Source organism: Octopus bimaculoides, chromosome 5, assembly GCF_046866305.1.
Source record: "Octopus bimaculoides isolate indiv1 chromosome 5, ASM4686630v1, whole genome shotgun sequence".
NCBI classification, from domain to species: domain Eukaryota; kingdom Metazoa; phylum Mollusca; class Cephalopoda; order Octopoda; family Octopodidae; genus Octopus; species Octopus bimaculoides.
The window spans coordinates 101,349,571-101,374,570 of record NC_142932.1 but is presented as its reverse complement, the minus strand read 5'-3'; the positions used below and the strand labels follow the sequence as shown (position 1 = coordinate 101,374,570).

General features: G+C 34.1%; 1 protein-coding gene across 12 annotated transcripts in view; it reads left to right on the top strand.

Annotated features, from left to right (window-relative positions):
- LOC106868349 (cell adhesion molecule Dscam1) overlaps positions 1-25,000 on the top strand; it is a 298,293-nt gene that overhangs the window by 102,966 nt on the left and 170,327 nt on the right. For all 12 annotated transcript variants that reach the window (XM_089352798.1, XM_089352792.1, XM_089352796.1 and 9 more), the window contains exon 3: positions 20,162-20,491. In XM_089352798.1, the coding sequence (XP_089208924.1) occupies positions 20,162-20,491 (330 nt within the window). The remainder of the gene's footprint in view (positions 1-20,161; positions 20,492-25,000) is intronic.

Here is a 25,000-nt window from a genome sequence, read left to right as displayed (position 1 = left end):
ATTCTGGCATATTCTGCACGTAATTTTATTTTGCATAAAAGATATGTCTAGAATGTGTTATTCGTGAAAGTTTTTGTGAAATGCACCAACTTATCTAGATGTAACTAGTATAATCCTTGCTACTAAAGGCATGTTGCACGGGTGTTGTGCGTGCAAGGAGCCGTGTGAATAGACGGGGGGAAAAAAGAGAACAAAATAGGTACCAGTGATAGATTGGGGCTTGTTGGGTCGCAGCGTAGCCTGGTCATCGCTTCATTTGTATTGTCACTGTATTGTTAATTTCATTCGATTTTCTATATATTTCATGTAAGTTTTAAAAGCCATATTTTTTGTAAAATCATATCGATTTACTGATCCCATCAGTTCTGTTCATTTCTATGTTTAGCCACTGGGGGGCAATAAAGAAATTGGCATTTCGTCTGTCGACTTTGCCTTTTATCCTTTCGGGGTCGATAAATTTTACCAATTACGCACTGGGGTCGATGTAATCGACTTAATCCCTTTGTCTGTCCTTGTTTGCCCCCTCTATGTTTAGTCGCCTGTGGGCAATAAAGAAATAAGAAACGTTAACACGCCGGGCGAAATACTTAGCGGTATTTCATCTGTCTTTACGTTCTGAGTTCAAATTCCGCCAAAGTCGACTTTGCCTTTCATCCTTTCGAGGTCGATAAATTAAGTACCAGTTGCGTACTGAGGTCGATCTAATCAACTTACTCCCTTTGTCTGTCCTTGTTTGTCCCCTCTATGTTTAGCCCCCCTGTGGGCATTAAAGAAATAAATATTTACAATCAAACATATAACAAAGACTATTTAGAGTAATGTAATGTAGCTCTGTATATGAGCATCTCAGATTTTCGCAATTTTATCGGTTATGTTCTTATATTAGAGGAAAATATGCGATTGTAGTTTCATACTTGTTTGTTCAGTTGTTCATTTATATTGTTCAGTTGGACGTAATATCATTTTTAAGTGTGTGTAGTTACAGAAGTCAAGTAATAATGTTTAATTAAAAGTAAGTCATTTATAGTCAGATCGAGTGAATGAGGATGTTTTGAATTGTAATTACAAAGAATATACTTATTGATATTAATAAAGTAAATGCATACGGACTTAATTAAGTGCAACGCTCGGATTTTTTTATTTATGTTTTCAATCAAGTTTAGAAAAATAGATATTCCTGTGGAAAAATATAATTAGTTTCATTTATGAGAGATAGGAGGTGGGTCCCACATGCGAAGAAAATTATTCCGGATATCTCAATGAAAGAATGACTCGTAATAGCTGATGTAGTAAATTGCTTTCAGTTCTTTACTGCAAAGGGTACAGATGGATTGGACCCTAAAATGTCAAAATTCCCTTTGTAGTGAATAGGAATAAATTAAAACGAAGAATTGCCCTCTCCCTGCCTCCTCCTTTGGAAAATGGAAGATAAATACTTATATTCTTATAGTCTTCGAAATTTATATTCACTTGTACATTCTACTTTTTTTTTTTAAACTAAGCCTTACTATGCAACTTCTATAATTATTCGCATCTATAAACATCACTTCTTCCATCTGAATACTACTGATACAATTATTATGCATATATGCACGTACATATGTATGTATGCATGTATGTATGTATCTATCTATCTATTTATCTATCTATCTATCTATCTATCTATCTATCTATCTATCTATCTATCTATGTGTGTGTGTGTGTGTGCGTATGTATGTACTTCGGCTATGTAACGACACGCGTGCTCTTCCCGGACTACTTCTTCCCCTTCTCACTGGACCTTTCCTCTTTCCATTTTCTGACGATGATCCATGCTTGAACCGTTACACGCTCCATTTTTTCCTTCTTAAATCGAGGTCACCTAATACATTCACAGTGTACATCCATATGACTGTTGTTTCTATTTTTATTTTTGATTAGCCTATGTATATATCTATGTATGCATGCATGTATGTCATTGTTCAGTTTTATTTCAAGATTTCTTGCCAATAGAGAAAGAGCCGGTTTCTAACCTAGATCCAAGGCTCCTTCATTGGAATTTCAACATCAACAACAGGGTATTTTAGCTTGTATGAATGCATGCATGTATGTATATATATGTGTAGATTTGTATGTTTTGCTTTATGTATGTATCCTCATGCATATAGTTGCATATCTAAACATGCTCATATATATTTAAATCCTCTGGAACAGATTTTTACATTTCCAGTGATGGCTTGGATCTGTAGTCTTCGAATTAGCTTTATCACCAGTAAATTTTCCTTTTTATCTGTAATGATAAAATTTCAAAAACCGAAATGTACGTATTGTAGATACATAATTTGAGTGCATGCAAAATAGAATTATGTCATTCGTTTGTTTTTCAAATTTTAAAATTACTTTTTAAAAGGTATAAGAAACTATATTTAATCAAAAACACAATTAGCTTTCTTCTGTGAAGGAAGGAAAATTTCCGGACATACATACATGCATACATACATACATACACATGCTTATACATACACGAATATATATCCTTGGACGCGGGTGCGTGCGTGTGTATGTGTGTATCTCTGTATGTATGTCTGTAGACATACAGACACACAGACACACAGACACACAGACACTCACAAATAGATAGATAGATAGATAGATAGATAGATAGATAGATAGATAGATAGATAGATAGATAGATAAGATAGATGTTTCGTTGATAGATAAATTAACTTCAAATCTTGCTAATGGATTGCCAAATTCGGGCAAAAACCACATCAATCAATGAGTCAGCCAAGAAAAGAACTATAAGAACCAACAAAGCAAAAGAATAAGCAAACAGCTGCAGGAACATACATACAATACAATACTATTAGATTCGATTCTCTTTTTCCTTCTTTCACACTCTCCTCCTCTCTTACTTAAAATTTCTTTCTTATTCACTGGAAATGCTTTCACATATGCACTCATTCGTTCAAAATAGAAAACAAAAATACGTTCATACGTTATTGAGCGAAGTGAGGAATAAATGCGTACACCTATATTCGAAAAATGTATTCAAACTTTCGTTGGTAGTTCTCTTATTTTTATAACTAACCTATAGAGTACTTACTTTGTAACATAGATTAGATCAATTTGGTTTGGAAATGATTGAGAAAAAAAAACAACAACTTCCAGTTCATCTATCATCAGAATATACGGTAGGAAATCACTCGTTTCGTCGTTTTTATAGTTTTATATTTTTACTTATCTATTTGCTTACTTGGAAATTTTTAAATGTTTTTGTTGAAATATCTGTATTCTCAATTTAGATGAATAACCCGTTGAATGCTATTGCAATCATCACTTAGACATAAAACAGGGAAAATGTCTAAAATACAACAAATAATCTTTATGAATGTTATATATTATCTTCACAGTATTGTTACAGTTCAAAGGACAAGAGGATAAAATGTGAAGTACCAGTAAAAAGAAGAGTCACCCGTTAATGTTTGATCAATCACATCAAACTTGTAATTTATTTTCTTTTTAAATTAACCTCAGATCAGTCCTGGTCAAACTGACTAATAAGCAAATGAATTCCGGCTACGACCATCTCATCCCAACGTTTTTATGCCAGTGAATACTTTGCCCAAACTGGTGGAGGCCCTGCTGTTATTGCTGGCGGGTCAAATAATTCTTGGAACTGCTATCTATCAAAAAGAATAATGTTAATCTATAAGCTTGCGAACTGAAACCTTTAAATTATTCTACCTAATGTAAATAGAAGTACTTTAGTGTACAGAGTAAGGTGTGTGACTTCTGTACGTTATCTAACTGGTCGTTGTTGCAAAATTTATAGTAATAAATTTTATGTGTATGCGTGTGTGTGTGTGTGTGTGTGTGTGTGTGTGTGTGTGTGTGTGTGTGTGTGCACGTGTGAGTGTGTGTGTGCGCGTGCGCGTGAACTTATGTATGCGAGCGCGAGTGAGTGTGTGCATGTATGTAACTTAGTTCTCGCATAATTTAAATATCGTGGACCTGAAAGCACGGCCATTTTTCAGGCATTGTAAAGCAAAGTGGAGAAAAAAAAACGTTTCTTTGTTGCAATTTGATCGTCATTGATCGGATCTGGTCCCGTCAACCTAAGGATAATCCAGCGACAGCAGAGAAAAATTAAATCTCAACAGGTTGAAGCAGGTGCGCTATTAATATCGCTTAGTCATCGATGCATGATTACTGGACGCGTTAGCGACATCAGAGCGTAAGTAATGGCTGAGACCTAACATAGAGACAGATGTTGGAAAATACTTCACAAAGCATGCACTAAAGACATCGGTGTGTGTTGTTTGATGCACATGTTTCTGGTGTGTCTGTTGGACCATAGAGTTGTAGAAACGGAGGTCCAAAATCTCTACGCCTGGTTTCGATATGTCGGGTTTATCGAAGTAGTAATGTTTTGAAATACATCAGAGTCAATATTTCGCTATTTATCAATGAAGACTGTATACTTATGTGCAGTTTTCTCGGAGGCAGAGTTGGAAATTACGAGTTCCAGGTAAGATGGAGCACCTGTTGAATATATTCTGTTTGATGTTGGGTCAGATGTTACTGTGGCTGTGGTTTCATAGTCTCCTGATGAAGCAGGACAAGGAAGTGGAGTTTTATATGTCCTTACATCTAGAGGAGTGCCTATGCTGCGAGTATCTTCCTTCGAATTTATTGGCTATCTTACCTGTATTTTATCTCGTAATGTTATTGGGTGGTTTGAAGGTGGCTATGTAGACCTAAGCTTTCGAGAGTCAGAATCCTCCCAGTTTTCAGAATTTTAGCAGTTTTAGCTCGGAGTGTCGGGTGCAGACTACGTGGCTGCGTTAGCGTGCGAAAGCTAGCCTTAACGTTAGGAGAATTTAAAAGTTTACGTTATCCAAGGGTTCTATGCAAAGCTTTGGGCTACATTTGTAGAAACATCTAAGTTGATTAGATTATAACGCCAGATAACTCTCCTAGAGTTTCAGGACGCAGATCAACGAACGATCTAATTTAATCACTACAGAAAGTCCTTGCAAGAGCCTTATTTTAATGGGGGTACTCTCCCGTCGAAGATCTCTCAATCCGTCTACACGCTAGAGATTGTTCTGCTGATCCTTGTGAACAGGTTTCTTATTACAATTGGATGATGTATAACATATACACACACCTATGGTGACAATCAACTCCTGACGAATAAGACCATATTCTAAACTCAGTAAGCCCGTGCAAGCTTCCTGGGAGTCCAAGAAGTTCTCGTGCGTGAAATTGATTCAGTAGATAAAGTGTTGCACAGTAGTGAACCTACTTTTCACTGTGATCAACCATAAAACCGGTGACACAAAAAGAGATTGGCACAACCAGAAGACATTAGCACTTCCAAATTTGGGGGGTTTTTTTTATAGAAGTTTACCGTCTCCTTGAAGGAAGTTCTAACGAGAACGAGAAAGGTCTTTCACTCGCAGTGCTTTACGTGCTGCCTAACTAATAGCTGGGACACTAAGAGGTGCTAATACTCGGGGTCAGATTAGACGTGGGATCAAAAGTGGCTAAGACGTGATTCCACACTCCTCATAAACCTGGATTTCATGTACCAGGGTTCCACTAACCGATGCAGTTAAAAGCTTTACTTAAAACACACACTTACACACATATACATACTTACATGCATACAGACATATATATATATATATATATATATATATATATATATGTATATGCATATTTTTATGTATATATATATATATATATATATATATATATATATATATATATATATATATAATCATAATATGCACGGGATTAGTTTGAGTTGCTTCTCCAACATACTGAAAATTTAGAAATAGCAGTCAAAAAACTACTGATTCCAAACTACAAATTTTTTCTCTAACGGATGGCGATATTTTTGGCACACACAGAACAAAAAACAGAGGAGAAAAGCAAAAACAAACCTGCCTTTAGTTAATTGGGTACGACGTTTCACGGTTTGGAATCAGTAGTTCTTTGACTGCTATTTCTAAATTTTCAGTGTGTTGAAGAAGCAACTCAAGCTAATCCCTGTATATTATGATTATAAATGGTTTTACAGATAAAGGTTTTTTCATACTGAACTACTTGGCAAAATTGTTAATTATTAATTTTATTACTAATTGACGATTCCCTGCCCTATATTCTGTATATTATATATATATATATATATATATATATATATATATATATATATATATACAAATACATATGTATATATCTGTATATATATATATATAAATATCTACACAAGCATTCATATATATCTATATCTATCTAACCCTGTCTATCTGTCTCTCTATCACTCTCTCTCTCTCTATCTCTCTCTCTCTATCTCTCTCTCTCTTTCTCTCTCTCTCTATCTATCTATCTATCTATCCTTCTATTTTTCTCTATATATGTGTGTATGTGTTCACGTGAGTGTGCGTGCACGCATTTGTGTGTGTGTATGTGTGTGTTTGTGTGCGTGTGGAATGTGTATGAAGGTGTATGTTGTGAGCATGTGTACACGTGAAGAGCGTCTGAGCTGTTATACAATGAAGAATAGAACAATGTATTAAGTAAAGTGGTAATGTATATCTAGATAATAGCTTGAGTGAAAAATATTGAAAATCATTTAATAACTATGCTCGGCAGGTATCCATTACAAAGTGTGCAGACAAACGTGCACACAAACACATCACACAGGCATACATACACACGTACATTCTTACGTGTATTTATGTGCGCGCATAGGAATGTATATTCGTATATGTATGCACGTTTGCGTCTATGTATTCAGTCATTTATTACTAGTAACTAGGATGCAATCAATATTTAGGGTAACGCTGTGTTTCAGTGTATTTCGTAAATGATTCAGTATTCAAATATTATCTTGTATTTGAAAACCTGATTCTGTATGGGACAGAAGTTATTTAGTTCAGCTAGCGTAGCATTACGATAGATTTTACTGTATCTCATCTGTATTGATAAAATTAACACCATAATTCTTCTGTTTCCAACAAGCGTTTGCTGACAGATAAAATATGTGTTTGTTGTTCAAGTTACGTATTATTATTCGACCGTGATATAGAGTAGATTGGAATTATCAAAGCAAAGAAAAACGTCTGGGATTTTAGTATGAAATGGAGAATTCTGCCCTGGGATAGCGCTAAATATATGGTCATATGTACAATCAAACAGACTATTTGTAGGTTAACGAATATTATTTATATGGGATTTGATGAATCGCCTGAAGGTCTGGACTTATGAGATTCCTTACATTCGCACGTAAACACATACGCATATAAATACAAATGTGCACAAACACACACATGAACGCACACACTCGTGCATACATATACACATGAACACACATCGATATCTATACGTGTGTGTGTAATAGATAAGTACTACAAGCACACCTGCACACTCAAAAACACATACACATACACACAGATGCAAAGATAAGCTTAGAGAAGAGTGATTTTCGCGGATGCACATTTATTATTACTGAGAAAAGAAGACACTATGATTAAAACCCGTTTATGGTCAGGAAAAACGATCGACTGCCTAGTTTCAGTGGTGTTTATCGCATCATCAGAGCTGAGTTACTCATTTTCCTGACCACAAAGTAAATGAAAATATATATCCATTTATATTATGCACAAATATGGAGAGTAATATATTTAATCTGTTCTAATTTGCATAAATATGCGATCTTTGATATAATTACAGAATGAATTAATAAAAGAATTACTAAGCGATATCATCTTTTATCTTTTATCTTTTATCATCTTTTGTTCTTTACGTGTTTCAGTCATTACGGTGGGTGGGGTCATGTTGGGCATAGCCTTGAAGAATTTTAGTCGAACGAATCTACCACTTTTGCCAAACCACTATATTACGGGGACGTAAAAGTACCAACACCGGTTGTCAAGCGGTGGTAGAAGGACGAATAGAGAGAGAGAGAGAGAGAGAGAGAGAGAGAGAGAGAGAGACAGGCAGACAGACAGACAGACAGACAGACAGACAGGCAGGCGAACGCACCCACATATACATACATATATGTATATGTATTGGGTTGGTGCATAATTATTGCGGCTTTTTTTTAACAAATTTTATTCAACAAAAACAATAACAATATTTAACAAATCATCTTTAAATGACGGTCTGACCGTCTTCCAAGCAAATGGAAAGAAGTAATTGAAGTAGATGGTGAATATGCTCCGGAATAATCATTTAAATGTTTTTGTTACATGTTGGTATTGTTTTTGTTGAATAAAATTTGTTGAAAAAAAGCCGCCATAATTATGCACCAACCCAATATATATGCATCTGTACTAAGATCAGCTACTGGGAGAGGCTACAAGAACTGAAGCGCAACTCCCTGGAGAGAAGGCGAGAAAGGTATACAGTGATATAGATATGGAAGATCCTCGAAGGTCTAGCTCCCAACTTTGGAATTAAAAGCTATACCAACCATCGAACTGGACGGCACTGCATATTTCAAAAGACACCCTTCGTCATTTAAGATAAGGACCCAGTATTCTCTTCTACTCAGGGCAGAAGGCTCGAAATTTTTGGGGAGGAGACTGATCGATTAGATCGACCCCAGTACTTAATTTATTGACTCCGAAAGAATGAAAAGCAATGTTGACTTCGGAGGAGTTCGAACTCAGAACGCAAAAACAGACGAAATACTGCTAAGCGTATCCGAAATCCCAGATAAGCCCCACATCGCTACAGGAGGCACAAAGAAGAGCAACTTCGCCCAACTCGCTTCTTCACTAAAATCAGTACCGAAAGGAGACCCCAAAACACTGCACTGGAAGGAAGTGCTCTAGTATGGCCCCCAGCCTCTAGCTGAAACTAGTAAACAAATAAAAGAATAAAGTAATACATGTACAACTTAGCGGTTCGGCAAAAAAACAGATAGAATAAGTACTAGGCTTCAAAGAATAAGTCCTGGGGTTGATTTGTTCGACTAAAGGCGGTGCTCCAGCATGGCCGCAGTCAAATGACTGAAACAAATAAAAGAATAAAAAAGATATATATGCACACACATGTATACACATCCACAGTATGCTTCTTTCAGATTCTGTTACTCAAGATTTTGGTCGGCGCGGGACTATGGCAGAAGACACTGAACCTGGAACCATGCGTTTCGGAAGAAACTTGTTACCTCACATTCACGCGTACACCTATGTATATGTATGTGTGTGAGTGTGTGTGTGTGTGTGTGTGTGTGTGTGTGTGTGTGTGTGTGTGTGTGTGTGTGTGTGTGTGTGTGTGTGCGTGCGCGTGTGTACGTGTGTTAAAAACAATGGGTACACTAAAATATAATGTGTTTCGTCCGAAGTAATTAGTAACAAGTAATAGCCCCCATTTTAGAGTCGAAATCGGAAGACCAAGGAGCAGAAAGATAACCAGAGGCCAGATCATAATTGGACTGACAGTGGCAGCTTTGGTCATGGCAACTGTAGTTGATGATAACAGAGATAACAGTGATGGTATTGGTGATGATGATGATGGGGCCATGATGATGGGGAGTAAGAGAAGGTAAAGAACGATCCCCTTCCATCTCTACCGTCTCCTACCCCACATCATCATCATCATATTCTTTTTCTCCTCCCCCCTCTTCTTCTCTATTATCATTACCCAACCACCTTTTGATGACCGCTGTAAGCCATCCACCATTTTTATCACCATCATTGTCAATATTATCTTTATTATTATCAGTACCGTTGCCATCGCCCCAGCTGTCCCCTTACTTATGACTTTGATTGTATCGGTCTGGTTATAGTTTTGCCATTCTCTCTCTCTCTCTCTCTCTCTCTCTCTCTCTCTCTCTATCTATCTATCTATCTATCTATCTATTTCTCTCTCTCCCTCCCTCCCTCTCTCTCTCCTCGTCTCTCTCTTTCACGCCCCTAGATAGATAGATAGATAGATAGATAGATAGATAGATAGATAGATAGATAGATAGATAGACAGACAGACAGACAGACAAACAGACAGACAGATAGATAGATAGATAGATAGATAGATAGATTGATAGATAGATAGATAGATAGATACATTTCTTTTATTAGCCACACAGGGCTCAACAAAGATAGATAGATAGATAGATAGATAGATAGATAGATAGATAGATAGATTGATTGATAGATAGATATTAAATATATATACAAAAAATACTACACATGAACACTGCCAGAGTGGATGCACATGAGAGACAGACGGGGGGATACAAAGAGCAAAACAAACAAGAGAGCCTGAGCGAACGAGAAAGGCAGAAGGAAACGCAGAGACAAAGCTTAGATACAACAATAAACGAGACTGAGCTTGAACTATATCCGGTCTTTCCAACCAGAGTTGTTTATTACCAATTTTCCCATAGATGTATGCATTATAATTGCATTGTAATAGGATATTGAACGAATACAGCGTGTAGGCGTTAAATTGTGAGAGGTGCGTTTCTAGAAACTCTATAAAAAAAACATCTGTAAATCTATATCGAGTAAGTTTAGTTTTTTTGACTTATTGTTCGCAACACAAATATTTTTCTGACGTTACTGTTTCGCTTTTCTGTTTTCACTTCTCTTTTTTTTTCTTGCAAATTTTCTTTTTGGTTGGTAAACTTTTGTAATTTACTTTGCTGGGATAATAATAATAAAAAATTTAAAAAACCTCTGAACTTTTCTCAGAATATAATGTTTAACAAAATCACGTTAGATTTATTTGTTTGAGCGTACGCTGGTTAAAAAGTGTGCATGTCATTAACTGAATGCGTTCGACTCTACTAGAAATCTATAATGCAACAGTGCTATTTCTTCTTTCTTTGCTTCAGTTGTTGTGTCAACAGAACCTGTTTCACGAGTTTTCAGCTGTACTGAAAACAAACACAGCCATAATAGGCGTTTTATGAGTTACTCCATATATTAACCAGATTAAAACTGTTCTCCACAGACGGAATATTATAGCGATCAATAAATTTTCAAGTGGTTACAGTCAGAATGTCTAAAAGCCAAATAGTTTTTGATGTTCTGTCCTTTGCGTTCACTTTCCGTTGAATTGTTCTAGAGCAGTAATTAAGAATAGTACTCACAGCTGTATTCACTGAATTCAGGTAACTTGATTAGTGAATTACTACATTGAGATACTTAATTTCTTTTTGTATATTTCATTCGCATACACATATACATATATGCGTGAAAACATATATATATATATACATATATATATATATATATATATATATATATATATATATATATATATATATATATATATATATATATATATATATATATATATATATGTAAATACACACACACACACACACACACTCACACACACGCACACACATATATATAAATATAAATACATATATATGTGTTCCGTTACTTTCTTTATACAGACACGGAAGCATAGCTTTAAGGAAACTATACGTTGGGAGTAGCGACGTTTAAATCATTGTAAAAGTATTTGTCTCAGAAATGTACTCAAAGCATTTTCAAAATCAATCGTCTGTTAAAACCGGACTTTGGCCATAGTTAGACAAATCACACAGCAGGGAGTATAAAGACGCTGTACAATAGAGAGATGATACGAAAGGCGGCGAGCTGGCAGAGACGTTAGCACACCGCGTGAAATGCGAAGCTTTATTTCGTTTGTCTTTACGTTCTGAGTTCAAATTCCGCCGACGTCGATTTAACCTTTTATCCTTTCGGGGTCGATAAATTAAGCACCAGTCGCGTACTGTGGTCGATCTAATCGACTGGCCCCACTCTCCCAAAATTTCGGGCCTTGTGCCTAGAGTAGAAAAGAATATATACATGATATGAATTAATATTTTTGTACGAATAATCTTACATCTCGAAAGAGTCATTAGAATTTCGGGTTTCCAAACAAACAAGAAAAAACTTTGTTTCTCGGCTACGATTTAGATAAGATATTTGTCCATAATAAAATCTTATTTGAAGCCTGATCTTGTTTTATACATAGATAGCCTGTTCGAAATTGTCCATTAGATTTCTATAAAATATTTCTAAAAATATGAATGTGCGATAATACTTATGCGGGACTACACACACACACACACACACACACACACACACACACATATATATATATATATATATATATATATATATACATATATATATTTATATTACACACACATGTATATGTATATATATATATATATATATGTGTGTGTGTGTGTATGTATGTATGTATGTATGTATGTATCGCATGGAATTTTAAAATAATACGAAAAACGATGCATAAAATAAAGCATCATCGAAATATTTACAATACAAATTTTGTTTATTTTACAATTTTAGTTCAATCACATCTGCTTTGATTAGCTTTCATTTCTCTGCAGTCGATATAAATACATGTATAAGAATGAACTACTATTAAATATGCATTTTAAAGGCATCGCTGCTTGATTGAATTATCCATTTCCCAATCATGATCCGGCAACAATAAACATTGTCAACACATTAGGAAAATAGCGTCTGTCATAGACACGTGCAGAACAGAAAAGCTGGGCAGTGTTTATGTGTTTGTGTGCGTGTTTTTGTATGTATATATATATATATATATATATATATATATATATATATATATATATATATATATATATATAAATATACAGGGATTAGCAATTGAGTTGCTTCTCCAACATACTGAAAATTTAGAAATAGCAGTCAAAGAACTACTGATTCCAAACTACAAATTTTTCTCTAAAGTGGATGGCTGAAGATTGGAATAGTGAAATTTCCATTCACTTAACCATGAAAGGATTCGTATCCAATTAACTAAAGGCTTGGTTTGTTTACGCTTTTCCCTCCGGTTTTTTGTTCTATGTGTGCCATAAATATCGCCATCCACTTTAGAGAAAAATTTGTAGTTTGGAATCAGTAGTTCTTTGACTGCTATTTCTAAATTTTCAGTATGTTGGAGAAGCAACTCAATTGCTAATCCCTGTATATTTATAATGATAAATAGTTTTACCGATAAAGGTTTTTTTCATACTGAACTACTTGGCAAAATTGTTAATTATTAATTCTATTATTAATTGACGATTCTCTGCCCTTATTCTCGTATATATATATATATATATATATATATATATATATATATATATATATATATATATATATATATATATAATTGAATAGAGTCAAGAATGAGTACATACAGACAGCTATTTAATAAACACTACACATGTTTCAATACGGCATAGATCCACATACACTCAGGATTTAAACTAAGCACAGTTTACCTCTATAATGGGATCCAATTGTATCTCCTCAAATGATATATAATCGATGTCGACTTTGATGCTAACACATCCAACTGGCTCTTTTGAATCAAGTAGACGCTGGCAGTTCCAATCCGATCGCTGTCGACGTGCCTCTGCGCGCTCGACATGAGCGGCAGTGGATACACTGGCTGTCCACTTTGTTTCACATGTTAGGTTGCACATGCTAAGTTTTATTATTTCACAAATACACTCACACATACGCTTATACATATGCAATCACTCACACACACATATACGCACAACTACATCTACATACATACACACGCACACACATATATACATACATATATATACACACATGCACACCTACACACAGACACATACTGACACACACACACCGATCAACAAATACGTTAAAAACCATACATACACGTACGTACATTTATCTACCCATATTCATGAGCATAGGTGTATCGTTGAGCACTCCATCATATATACACAGGCACATATACAGACGTGAGATGGGAAGGATGGGTATGATGAAACAGAATAATAATTATTATAATTTTTATACATTGTTCCATCTTGATAATGCATATTTGACGCGGTGGTTACACCTTGCAATTTTCTCATTATGGTTCTTTACCAGGTTCTCATTACCCAGCAGAATACTCTATGCTTCCTCAAGGCGAAGGTCACATTTATCAGATAGCGAATTACATGGGCGTGCATTTTTTTTTTTATTATTGATCATTTCATTTCGTATTTAATTTTTGAGTCTGCCAGTGAAGTTGCGTGTCGTCTATTTATTTTTCGGAATGACGAGATGTGGCTGCGATAACGGACTTTGAATTAGTTTTTCGTGGCAACTATTTATACGTATTTAAGTTGGGATGTGTAGATTTTGCATTCATATACTATGTTTTGGGGGCACATTGGTTCATGCGCGGACAAGCAGATTTTCTAAGTTTATATATATATATATATATATATATATATATATATATACATACATATATATATATATATATATATATATATATATATATATATATATATATATATATATGTGTGTGTGTGTGTGTATATATATATATATATATATATATATATATATATATATATATATATATATATATATTTAAAAATATGTGACACGTGGCCGAGTGGTCTAAGACGCTGGTTTTAGGCACCAGTCTCTTCGGATTATCATGGCTACCGAATAAGTGTCACATATTTTTAAAGATAAATTCCTTTATTTACATAATATCGAGGTCTCTTTCTTTCTTTTGTTGTCCTTCCTATTAATATATATATATATATATATATATATATATATATATATATATATATTAATAGGAAGGACAACAAAAGAAAGAAAGAGACCTCGATATTATGTAAATAAAGGAATTTATCTTTAAAAATATGTGACACTTATTCGGTAGCCATGATAATCCGAAGAGACTGGTGCCTAAAACCAGCGTCTTAGACCACTCGGCCACGTGTCACATATTTTTAAATATATATATATATATATATATATATATATATATATATATATATATATATATATATATATATATACATATATATGTGTATATGTATGTATGTATGTATGTATATATATATGCATATGCATTTATATGTGTATATATATATATATATAAATATGTATGTGTGTATATATATATATATATATATATATATATATATATATATATACATACATATATACATAGGTATATAATTACACATTATAGGTAGATAGGTTGATAGACTGACAGGTTTGTGGGTAGGTAGGGAGGGAGGGAGGTACGTACGTACGTACGTACGTAGGCACGTAAGGAGGTACGTGGGGAGGGAGGCAGGTTCGTGGGCAGGTAGCTTGATTGTTTGATAGATGTGTGTATGCATGTATGTATACACTCACACGCATGCGCCAATTCCTGCATTTATATTTTATACACTTACAACGTGAAAATTGAGTATACATCTTTCTACAGGTATATGGATATAAATGTTTATACTTGCAAGGCATATGTATATGTATGTATGTATGTATGTATATTCTTGAATGTGTGCGAGCCTATATTCATGTTAATGCAATTTTCAAAGCGGAAACGACCTGCCTATACATTCAGTAGTTTTGGGAGTGGCTTTCCGGATCGTTGCTTCTTCATTAATTGCGATTAAAGTCATCGTGAAAATCAATACAAGTTCGTTTATTTATTCTTTAATTCTGCAGTAATCGACTGGTCAGCAAGGATGAGAGACAAACTTTTACAGTTAGTTATGTATAGATTACCTAGGCCATCGATTACTTTCTCTCTCAGTCACCCCCTCACTTTCTCTCCCCTGCTCTCTCCTCTCTTTCCTTTTATCCCCTCTTTCTCCCTACCTTTCTCTCTACAATTAATTGCTACAGAACTTTATAAGTTATTCTACTAGAATTGACTGTACAGCTTTAATTATAGTTTCAGCTGTCTCTTATTAAATGGCACGACTGTTTAAATCAGTTATTGTATTTTCCTTTATTTTTATTTATTCATTATTTTGATGAGAGAGAGAGACAGAGGGAGAGGGAGGCAGCGACTGAGCGGGAGAGGGGGGGAGAGAGAGAGAGTTCAGCAGATGCAGATCACATGTTAGCGTTTTGAAGCTATGAACTCAAACCTAGATTTTAACCAGAGTTCATGTTTGATTTTCATAATTATTTTCATATATTTAAAGTGCCAATTATGACATTTTACATGAAAATTATATCAAACTTTGCTGAGTTAATTAAGTGATTTATAATTCATAATTGCAGTTTCATCTAATTTATATGATAATTCAATACTAATTTGACATAGGTACTTAGCGATAACAAGACGTGTAGTTTAAAACGGGTACTGTACATGATAAATTTAGAGGAAGGTGATATACTGAGTCAGAAATTCAATACGCATTATATGAGAAGTATAAACGAAACTGGTTCGCCCTGCGAGAAAGAACAGCCAAATCATTTTCAAATAATACCCAACAACATGGAAACGAGAATGATAGAAAGAGTACGTCGTTCTAGATGCGTAATACTTTGGAAAAGGTGTCTGAAACACTCTTGGCCATACAACTATTTGCTAAGACTTGAGCTGATATAATGTATATTACTGCGATAGTTTTTAAAGTAACAAAGCTTATAATAACACGAGTAAAGACTTGGAAAGTAGAAAGATTAGAGCAGCGTATCTTACGTAGGTTTTCACAAAAATGTTCCCGTCTTTCGTGCATTCTTTTATTATAAATTCCCTTGGCTGATCGTTTTTGCTGACAATTTTAACAAACACAAAACAAAATAGAAGAACAAATCTGTTTATGTCCCAATCACTAATGTGATGAATAAAGTCGATTTATATTTGTTTCCAGATCTAAAGTGTGATCAAGATGATCGATACCAATAATTTGGAGGGAAGGTTATTGTAATGGTGATTATGGTCACAAGTGAAATAATTACAATCAAGTCAATAGCATTGAACCTTATAATTGCAAGTGTGACTTAGGTACAAACAGCAATCAAGGCTGCAACATAATCTTGATGTTAAAATAAAGTAATTTTATTGGTATTATTATTAATAAAAATAGAATTTATGATTATATGGAGGTTTGAATTGAATATCATAACTTTTCAAATATTATTCATTAAATTTCAGTTGCTTAAATATCTGTTATTGAAATATTGATATTAAATGAACGAGAATGTAAAGAATGAAATGTTGAAAGATTAGTATATATATCATACATAGATAATGGGTCGATGAACAAACCAACGAGAGAAACATCTCTAAGTAATCGGCCGACTTGGTGGAAACAGTTGTAAGATCTCCATCAAAACACACACTGCCACCTTAAGAAAGGATTCATTGATCTTGAGAGAAAATGAATGCAAAAAATATAACAAAAGAACGGGGTGATAATGGCTGTAAAGCCTTTCATCAAAGGTCTTTTCTATCAGAGCCTCATTGGTACTTATTTTATCGACCCCGGAAGGATAAAAGTAAAGTCGACGGCGGCGGAATTTAAACTCAGAACGTAAAGAGCGGCGAAATGCTGCTAAGCGTTTTGTAATAATAATAATAATAATAATAATAATAATAATAATAATAATAATAATAATAATAATAATAATAATAATGATAATAATAATAATAATAATAATAGTAATAATAATAATAATAATAATAATAATAATAATAATAATAATAATAATAATAATAATAATAATAATCAATTCCATGTAACCAAAACATGTTGCTAGAAAAAATAGGTGGGATTGGCTGATAAAAAGAACCCTAGAAAAAGAGACTGAGAGCCCTTCACTGGTAGCGCAAGATCAAGCATTGGCCACGAACTGGAGGGTCAACCTTAGGAATAAGTAATTGTCTCTGTTGTGTCGCATCTGCAATAGAGTGGATGAAACCATTACCTATATAACGAACGAATGCCCTAGACTTGCCCAAAACCACTACAAGGTGTGGCGATACGACCAGGCAAAGAAAGTGCTCCATTGGAAACTGTGCGAAAAGTGGGGTCTAGAGAGCCAAGGCGTGATATCTAATGTCATCTAAGATATAATGACAGTCGAATTCTTGCGCCTTTTCTGTCTGTCCATGTTATTGTTTTTGTTGTTTAGCCTCCAAGCAGACTTAGCATCAAAGATATTATTGTGTATGCATGCTCCTACACGAGCACCAGCATTATGCAATATGGTCACCTGTGTGCGCTCTCATAATAGCAGAAATGCGACTGCGATAGGAAAGGAAAGAGAATGATGGAGATACAAAGTGATAGAGAGGGAGATAGTTTCAGAATATAACTGGCATCCGTCGGTTATGACGATGAGGGTTTCATTGGATCCTGTGAATTACAGCCACCACTCATTTTCTCCAGCCGAGTGGATTGGAGCAACATGAAATAAAATGTCTTGCTCAAGGAAGCAACGCACCGCTGGAAATCGAACTCACAAGCTTACGATCGTCAACCGATTACCCTAACAACTAAGCTTTGCGCCTTCACGAGTTTCGGTATACTAAGGGGCCAAATGCTATCTGTTTTCTGCTATTATTTCGGAAAATATACTCGGGTAATTTCATTTTCTAAAATACTTACAAGACTTTTGTAGCAGCATTATAAAAGACTTGATATAACGACCATAACAACTGCACTATCAACAACAAAGTTATAAAACGTTAAAGTTATTACATAGGCACATAATGTGTTCATCTTTCAAGGAATCTTCGCGTAATTTATTTGAGTTCAAAGAGAAAATGTTAGAACTCATATTTCTCTTTGCATTGTATAAATACGCAAGCACAATATTTTAATAGTTTTCTTTTTAATTTCGGCGAAGTAGAAAATATATAATCTTCTGTTGAAGTAATATACTATGTTATTTATATTATAAGCACATTGGTTTCTCCTCTGAAAAAAATTATTACTAGAATGTATAATGTATTAGTTAAATCCCTGTAATAACGTTAATCTGCTTATGGCTGATTAAAAATTTAAGGAATATACTTTTAATTTTCCCGTTTATAATCCCACAAAATATGTATAGATTTGTGCATGTATAGATTCGTGCATATTTTTGAATATACAAGCGTATGTGCACATATTGCTATACATGTGTATGCTCTCGCGCGTATAAGTCGCTAATGTTGATAATAATCTCGGACATATTAATCTTTTCTACTATAGGCAGAAGTCCTGAAATTTTGTGTGGGCGATAGTTGATTACATCGACCCCAGTGCTCAACTAGTACTTATTTTAACGAACCTGAAAGAGTCAACCTCAGTGAAATTTGAACTCAGATTCTGCCGCCTTACGTGGCCTTATTTAGTCCGAAATAAAAGCAGTGAGCTGGTAGAGTCGTTAGCATGCTGGGCGAAATACTTAGTGGCATTTTGTCTGTTTAAAATTTCTGAGTTAAATCAAGTAGAGTAGCTACAGACAGGAAAAGATGACCGGCAGCTGCTACAGAGAATCACTCTGTATCTCTAAAAGCCTGGTTGATGGTTCTGTACCATTGAGATAAAGGATCCGTACCAACAGATCCCGTGTTTTATAATGTCAAATGAAAGGCTTTTAAAACATGAGAACATTTTTGTAAACATACATTGAAACGTTGGAACTTTCTGATGTGGCGGGCGCCACTTTTTATTTATGTTTTATTTAGTGTGTTTTCTACCGAAACACTTTCAAACTTCGTATACTTGTATATTTTCTTTTATAGAAGAGATAAAAAATTTTGTATTCGAAGTTATTTCATGTAAAACAAATTGTCGTAATAGGGTTATGAATATTTTTGCCAATACTCATAACCCTAATCCTAACCCTAAAAACTTAACCCTAACCCTAAAACCCTAACCCTAACCCTAAAACTAAAACCCGAACCCTAACCCCAAAACCCTAAAGCTAAAACCAGTACAAACGCACGAACGATGTCATAAATAACATTACCGCCGATAGTTGCTGTTGACAAACAACGGCACTAATATTATTCAAGAGAAAAGATCCTATTACACCGCAAAATGCTTTGTTGACGATTCACAGCAGTAATTGTTTTCACCTCAATAGACGTCAGTGATTGGTTGAAATTACCGAAATACGACAATTTTAACACGAAATAACTTTAAAAAGATAAAATTTTCTCAATAATACTAAGAGTAAAAGATGTTTTATATGACGCATTCTACCAGTGTCCCAAGTTTGAAAGTGTTTCGTTAAGAAAACAAGTGGCACCCGCCAAATCAGAAGGATCCGAAACGTTGAGTGAGTGACATATTTTTTAGACAAATATATGTGAATTTTTTTTTTTTTGTTATTTTCTAAAATTTTTACTGGTTTTCTTTTTGTAGCTCTGACAACAGAAGAGCCACCAGCTGATACACATGGGCCAGTTTTCACGGAAGACGTACCAAACCCGGTTGTGTTTGCCAATACTAAAGGGGCGTCAATTGATTGCACGGCGCACGGTTTACCTCCACCAAAACTCAACTGGATACGAAAGGATGGCACGGTCGTCAAAGATATTCCCAAAGTACTTCAGGTACTTCCAAACAATACCCTGTATTTTCTACCTTTTGAGCCAAACCTATTTCAACCAGATGCTCATTCGCAGGAATACCGTTGCATAGCGAAAAATAAAGGTGGGAAAATTATCAGTCGCCCTATGCGCATAACAGCTGGTAAGTATTAGCGTTTTTGATTTTTAAATTTTGATTTAAAGATATTGTTTAATAGGACACGTAGTGCAACGAACTAGATTATGAATAAAAGTTAATTTCATGCCTCTAATTTTTAATGTGAAACAGTTTTGAGGTCGAAAGTTGTTTTTTTCAGGGTCATCAAAACAATTATAGCTAATTGTGCTGCTTCAACTGAAAATATCTTCCCACTCTAAAATATGGCCTTAAGTATTGACAAGTAAATCAATATAATAATTGTAATGATTGATGTTTTTTTCTGTTTGTTATCTACTGCAAACGTGAAACTTGAATTTGTTGTTTTGTGTATTGTATGCGATATGCCGAAAATGAAAGATAACATTTAGTAAAGGCAAACATTTCATAAACATTATTAATTTACATTTGACGGACTGAACAGTATCATACTCATAAATTCTATAATTTCTTTATGTATTTTTTATCGCACGATGGTGGAATTCTAACATTAGACAAGTTATATTACAGCATAGAACGAATTTGTTCAAGAATCACTCTAAACTTGGATATTAAACATCAAAAGCTATAGTTTGTCGTAAAATATCTGACAGATACTTGTACACAAAATTTCTAAAATAAAAAAAAATAAATAAATGAACAAAACATCCAGGTATAAAATAATCTTTTGAAAATTTATAGTTTCGTTTGAAACTATCACATTTTATTGATCTTGTTTGTTATTATTCCATATATATTACCATCTTCTTTCGTTATATTTAATTATTCACAAATTTACAACTACATGTTGTTATGGACAAAATCATGCATGCAAACACACCCACACACAAACATTATATATATATATATATATATATATATATATATATATATATATATATATATATATATATATATATATATATATATAGGAGAATATACAAATAATAACAACAGACGAGGACAGGTGGTGTAAATAACAAAAGTATATATTAGTATGACGCTCGGGAATACGGAAAGTCTTTGACGTTTCGAGCTACGCTCTTCAACAGAAAGAATACGGAGACAAGGAGAAAAACACGGAGAAAAAAAATTGAATAGTGTTCAGTCATATATTAGTGTAGGCTATTTTTCTGGTAAAAAACATGTTTCATGATCTTTAATGTTACCTAACAAGGTTTGGTATTTGTATAATGATTAATCCCTTGGTTGCCAAGATTAAGCGATAAGAGGTGTTGTTTTACTGAAGAGAAACGTCAACTGCTGTTAAACCTAAATATTTACTGTTAGGTGTGAGATATTTAAACAGCGACAGTGCTGAACCTAGAATTATATGACTATACAATAAAAATCCGGCTTACACATTTAGTATCATTACTTGTGTTGTTATTATTGTTGCTGCTGATACTATTATTAGTATTAAGGCGGCAGACTAGCAGAATCGTTAGTACTTCGGTAAAATGCTTAGCAGCATTTCATCAATTATTATGCTCTGAGTTCAAATTCCACCGAACTCACTTTTCCTTTCATCCTTTCGGGGTCGACAAAATAAGTACCAGTAGAGTACTGGGGTCGATATAATCGACTATACTTTCCTCAAAATTCTCAAGCCGTGTGTCTATAGTAGAAAGGATAAGGTAACTTTACCTTTACCTTTTATCATTGCTTTATGCAGGTGGGCTGCGTTGCATGAAATATGTTAAATATTCTCGTATCAAATCGTGGTTGTGCAGGATGTGTGAATGTGTTATTTTATTGGATGGCGACATTGTACAATGTGCAATGTGAATTTTCTTATTTCATTGGGTTATGAATGTGTAAAATATGTGCTGCGTGAGTTTTGAAGAAAGTGTACCAACTGAGTTGCTTTAATGAATAGAATATGTCTTTAGTAGGATTGTGTTGTGTGGAGGCGCAATGGCCCAATGTTTAGGGCAGCGGACTCGCGGTCGGAGGATCACGGTTTCGATTCCCAGAGCGGGTGTTGTGTGTGTTTATTGAGCGAAAACATCTAATGCACCACGAGGCTCCGGCAGGGGGTAGGGGTGGCGACCCCTGTTGTACTCTTTGGCCCCAACTTTCTCTCACTCTTTCTTCCTGTTTCTTGAGTAACGCTGCGATGGACTGGTGTCCCGTCCAACTGGGGGGAACACATACTCCATAGAAACCGGGAAACCGGGCCCATGAGCCTGGCTAGGCTTTAGAAGGGTGCATAAATAAATAAAAAAAATAAAGGATCGTGTTGTAACTAAAGCGGCTATCATTTGAGTTTTGTTATAGATTTATGACTCCTGGTCATTTTTTTAATACCATATCTAGTCATCCAATTAATACTGTTTTCACTTTCCAACCAACATCCTAAAGCGTTGTTTAGCACTTCTATTTCAATTCCCTTGTACTTTGCTAGTTTTAAAATTCTTTCTGACAAGTGTTTTGGTCAGAGTATCAAGATCAAGATGTCTATTGGAATACAATCATATTCGGTCTTGTCCTTGATAATTCGACCTGATCTCCTTGCTAGTATAGACGGCTTTATTTCCAGATCGTACTCAGATCGTTGTTATACACCTTGTTTTCTAAATGCATATATCATTTGTGTGCTTTCATATGAAGTATCGACATATTCGCCAATGAACGTAAGTGCCGACTCAATGATACCTGAGGATATGTTCTGAGTTTGAAAGCATTCAGCAACCAGAAATGATGTGGTCAGTTACCTCAATGTATTGAATACGTTGTCTAAGTTTTAATTTTTCGTTTCACTACATTTTCACCATAGATGTTTAGTGTATTTGGGTTAAAAGCAGAACCAGGTCTGATTCTAATTTTAGCTGCACTGGATCAATATCTAATAAAAGTAAAAGAAAACTGTAAAAAAGCAAATAATGGAACATGAGACCATTATTGACCATGAAATATATTTCCCAAGCTTTTTCGTTAAAGTATTTTGAAATTTTTCGTTTATATTTTTTAGTCTTTTCTGTATTTGAAGTGTATCTAAATCTCTTTCTTTGATGCAGATAGCTCCTAGTTTTATTGTTTCTTCATATTCAGCAGAGAAAAACTATTCTGCTCTTTTCTGTACGCTCCCTTATGACACGAATAAGTTTTGATATTGTTTTATATATTCGTGTTGCTATTTTCCTATCTATATCTTCTACTCCAACATAATTAGTTTCCAGGTTGTACTTTTTGTTACCTTGTGCACTGAGAAATGTCTGTTTTCTTCATGTGTTCTGTATTACTCTAATCAACTTCCCTCTGAATTATTCTAATTATTTTTTCCATTGTTACTACATCATTTCGTTATTTACCATTTGCCTCAGCTTATAGCTTCCCTGTATGCGTGGCAGATTTAATACAATGGTGTCGTAACACTGCCAGTTTTTTTCCTACATTTTTTTCTGTCTAAAGTCATTGTTTCACCTACCTTCCAATATATTTCGTTAAAGCTATAAATAACTTGTATAACATATATTTATACCAATTATTTCTAGCATTGAGTTCAGGTTGTAATATATGTCTGGCACTTTCTGTGATAATTTTTTAACTGTTTCTATGAGTTGTATATTCCATCAGTTTCATCTACTGCTAAATAACTTTTAAAGGTAGTTCCGTTCTAATAGTGAATTTTTTCACTCATTCGATTTCAGCCATAATTAAGCAGATCATTTAAAGGTTTGGTCGATCACATCGATCCTTGATTTCATTTTAAGTGTGGCATACATTCCATGTGTCTCTATTCTTGTCGACCTGCTAAACAATCTAACATCGGCTGCGAAGGTGTGAGTAACAAAGAAAAAAACGTATATACACACTAACACACTTTCACACACATACACGTGCGCACACACACGCTCAGACACATACAAACATAGGAAGACGAATACCTGTATACATATATGTGTATATTAATGTATATATGCATATATATATATATATATAGTTTTAGGGAAAATAACCAATTTTCAAGAACTCATCGATGAAAATCCACTATCACATATAGAAAAATTAATAATTAAAAGTACAATAAATATTATATTTATCTTATGATATTTACTTTACTTTATATTATACTCATTTATTGTACTTTTAATTATTAATTTTTCTATATGTGATAGTGGATTTTCATCGATGAGTTCTTGAAAATTGGTTATTTTCCCTAAAACTATATATTTTATATATACTTTATCTATAAGGCTCAATTTAATTTTAATGTTTTATAAATTGATTTTAATTGAGTTTTTTACCTGTAATTTTGGATTTTGTCCCTAATATTATAATATATATATATATATATATATATATATATATACTTTATTTATCTGTTAAGGCTAGCACGGGTTTCATGTTAAGAAAATATCTTAATCTTTCAGATATTTCTTAACATGAAATTAATGGTAACCTTAATGCACAAATAAAGAATCTTTATCCACCAATACGGTGTTGAACACTTATTTTCATTGTTCATCATTTACGTGTATATATATATATATATATATATATATATATATATATATATATATACGAGGCGGG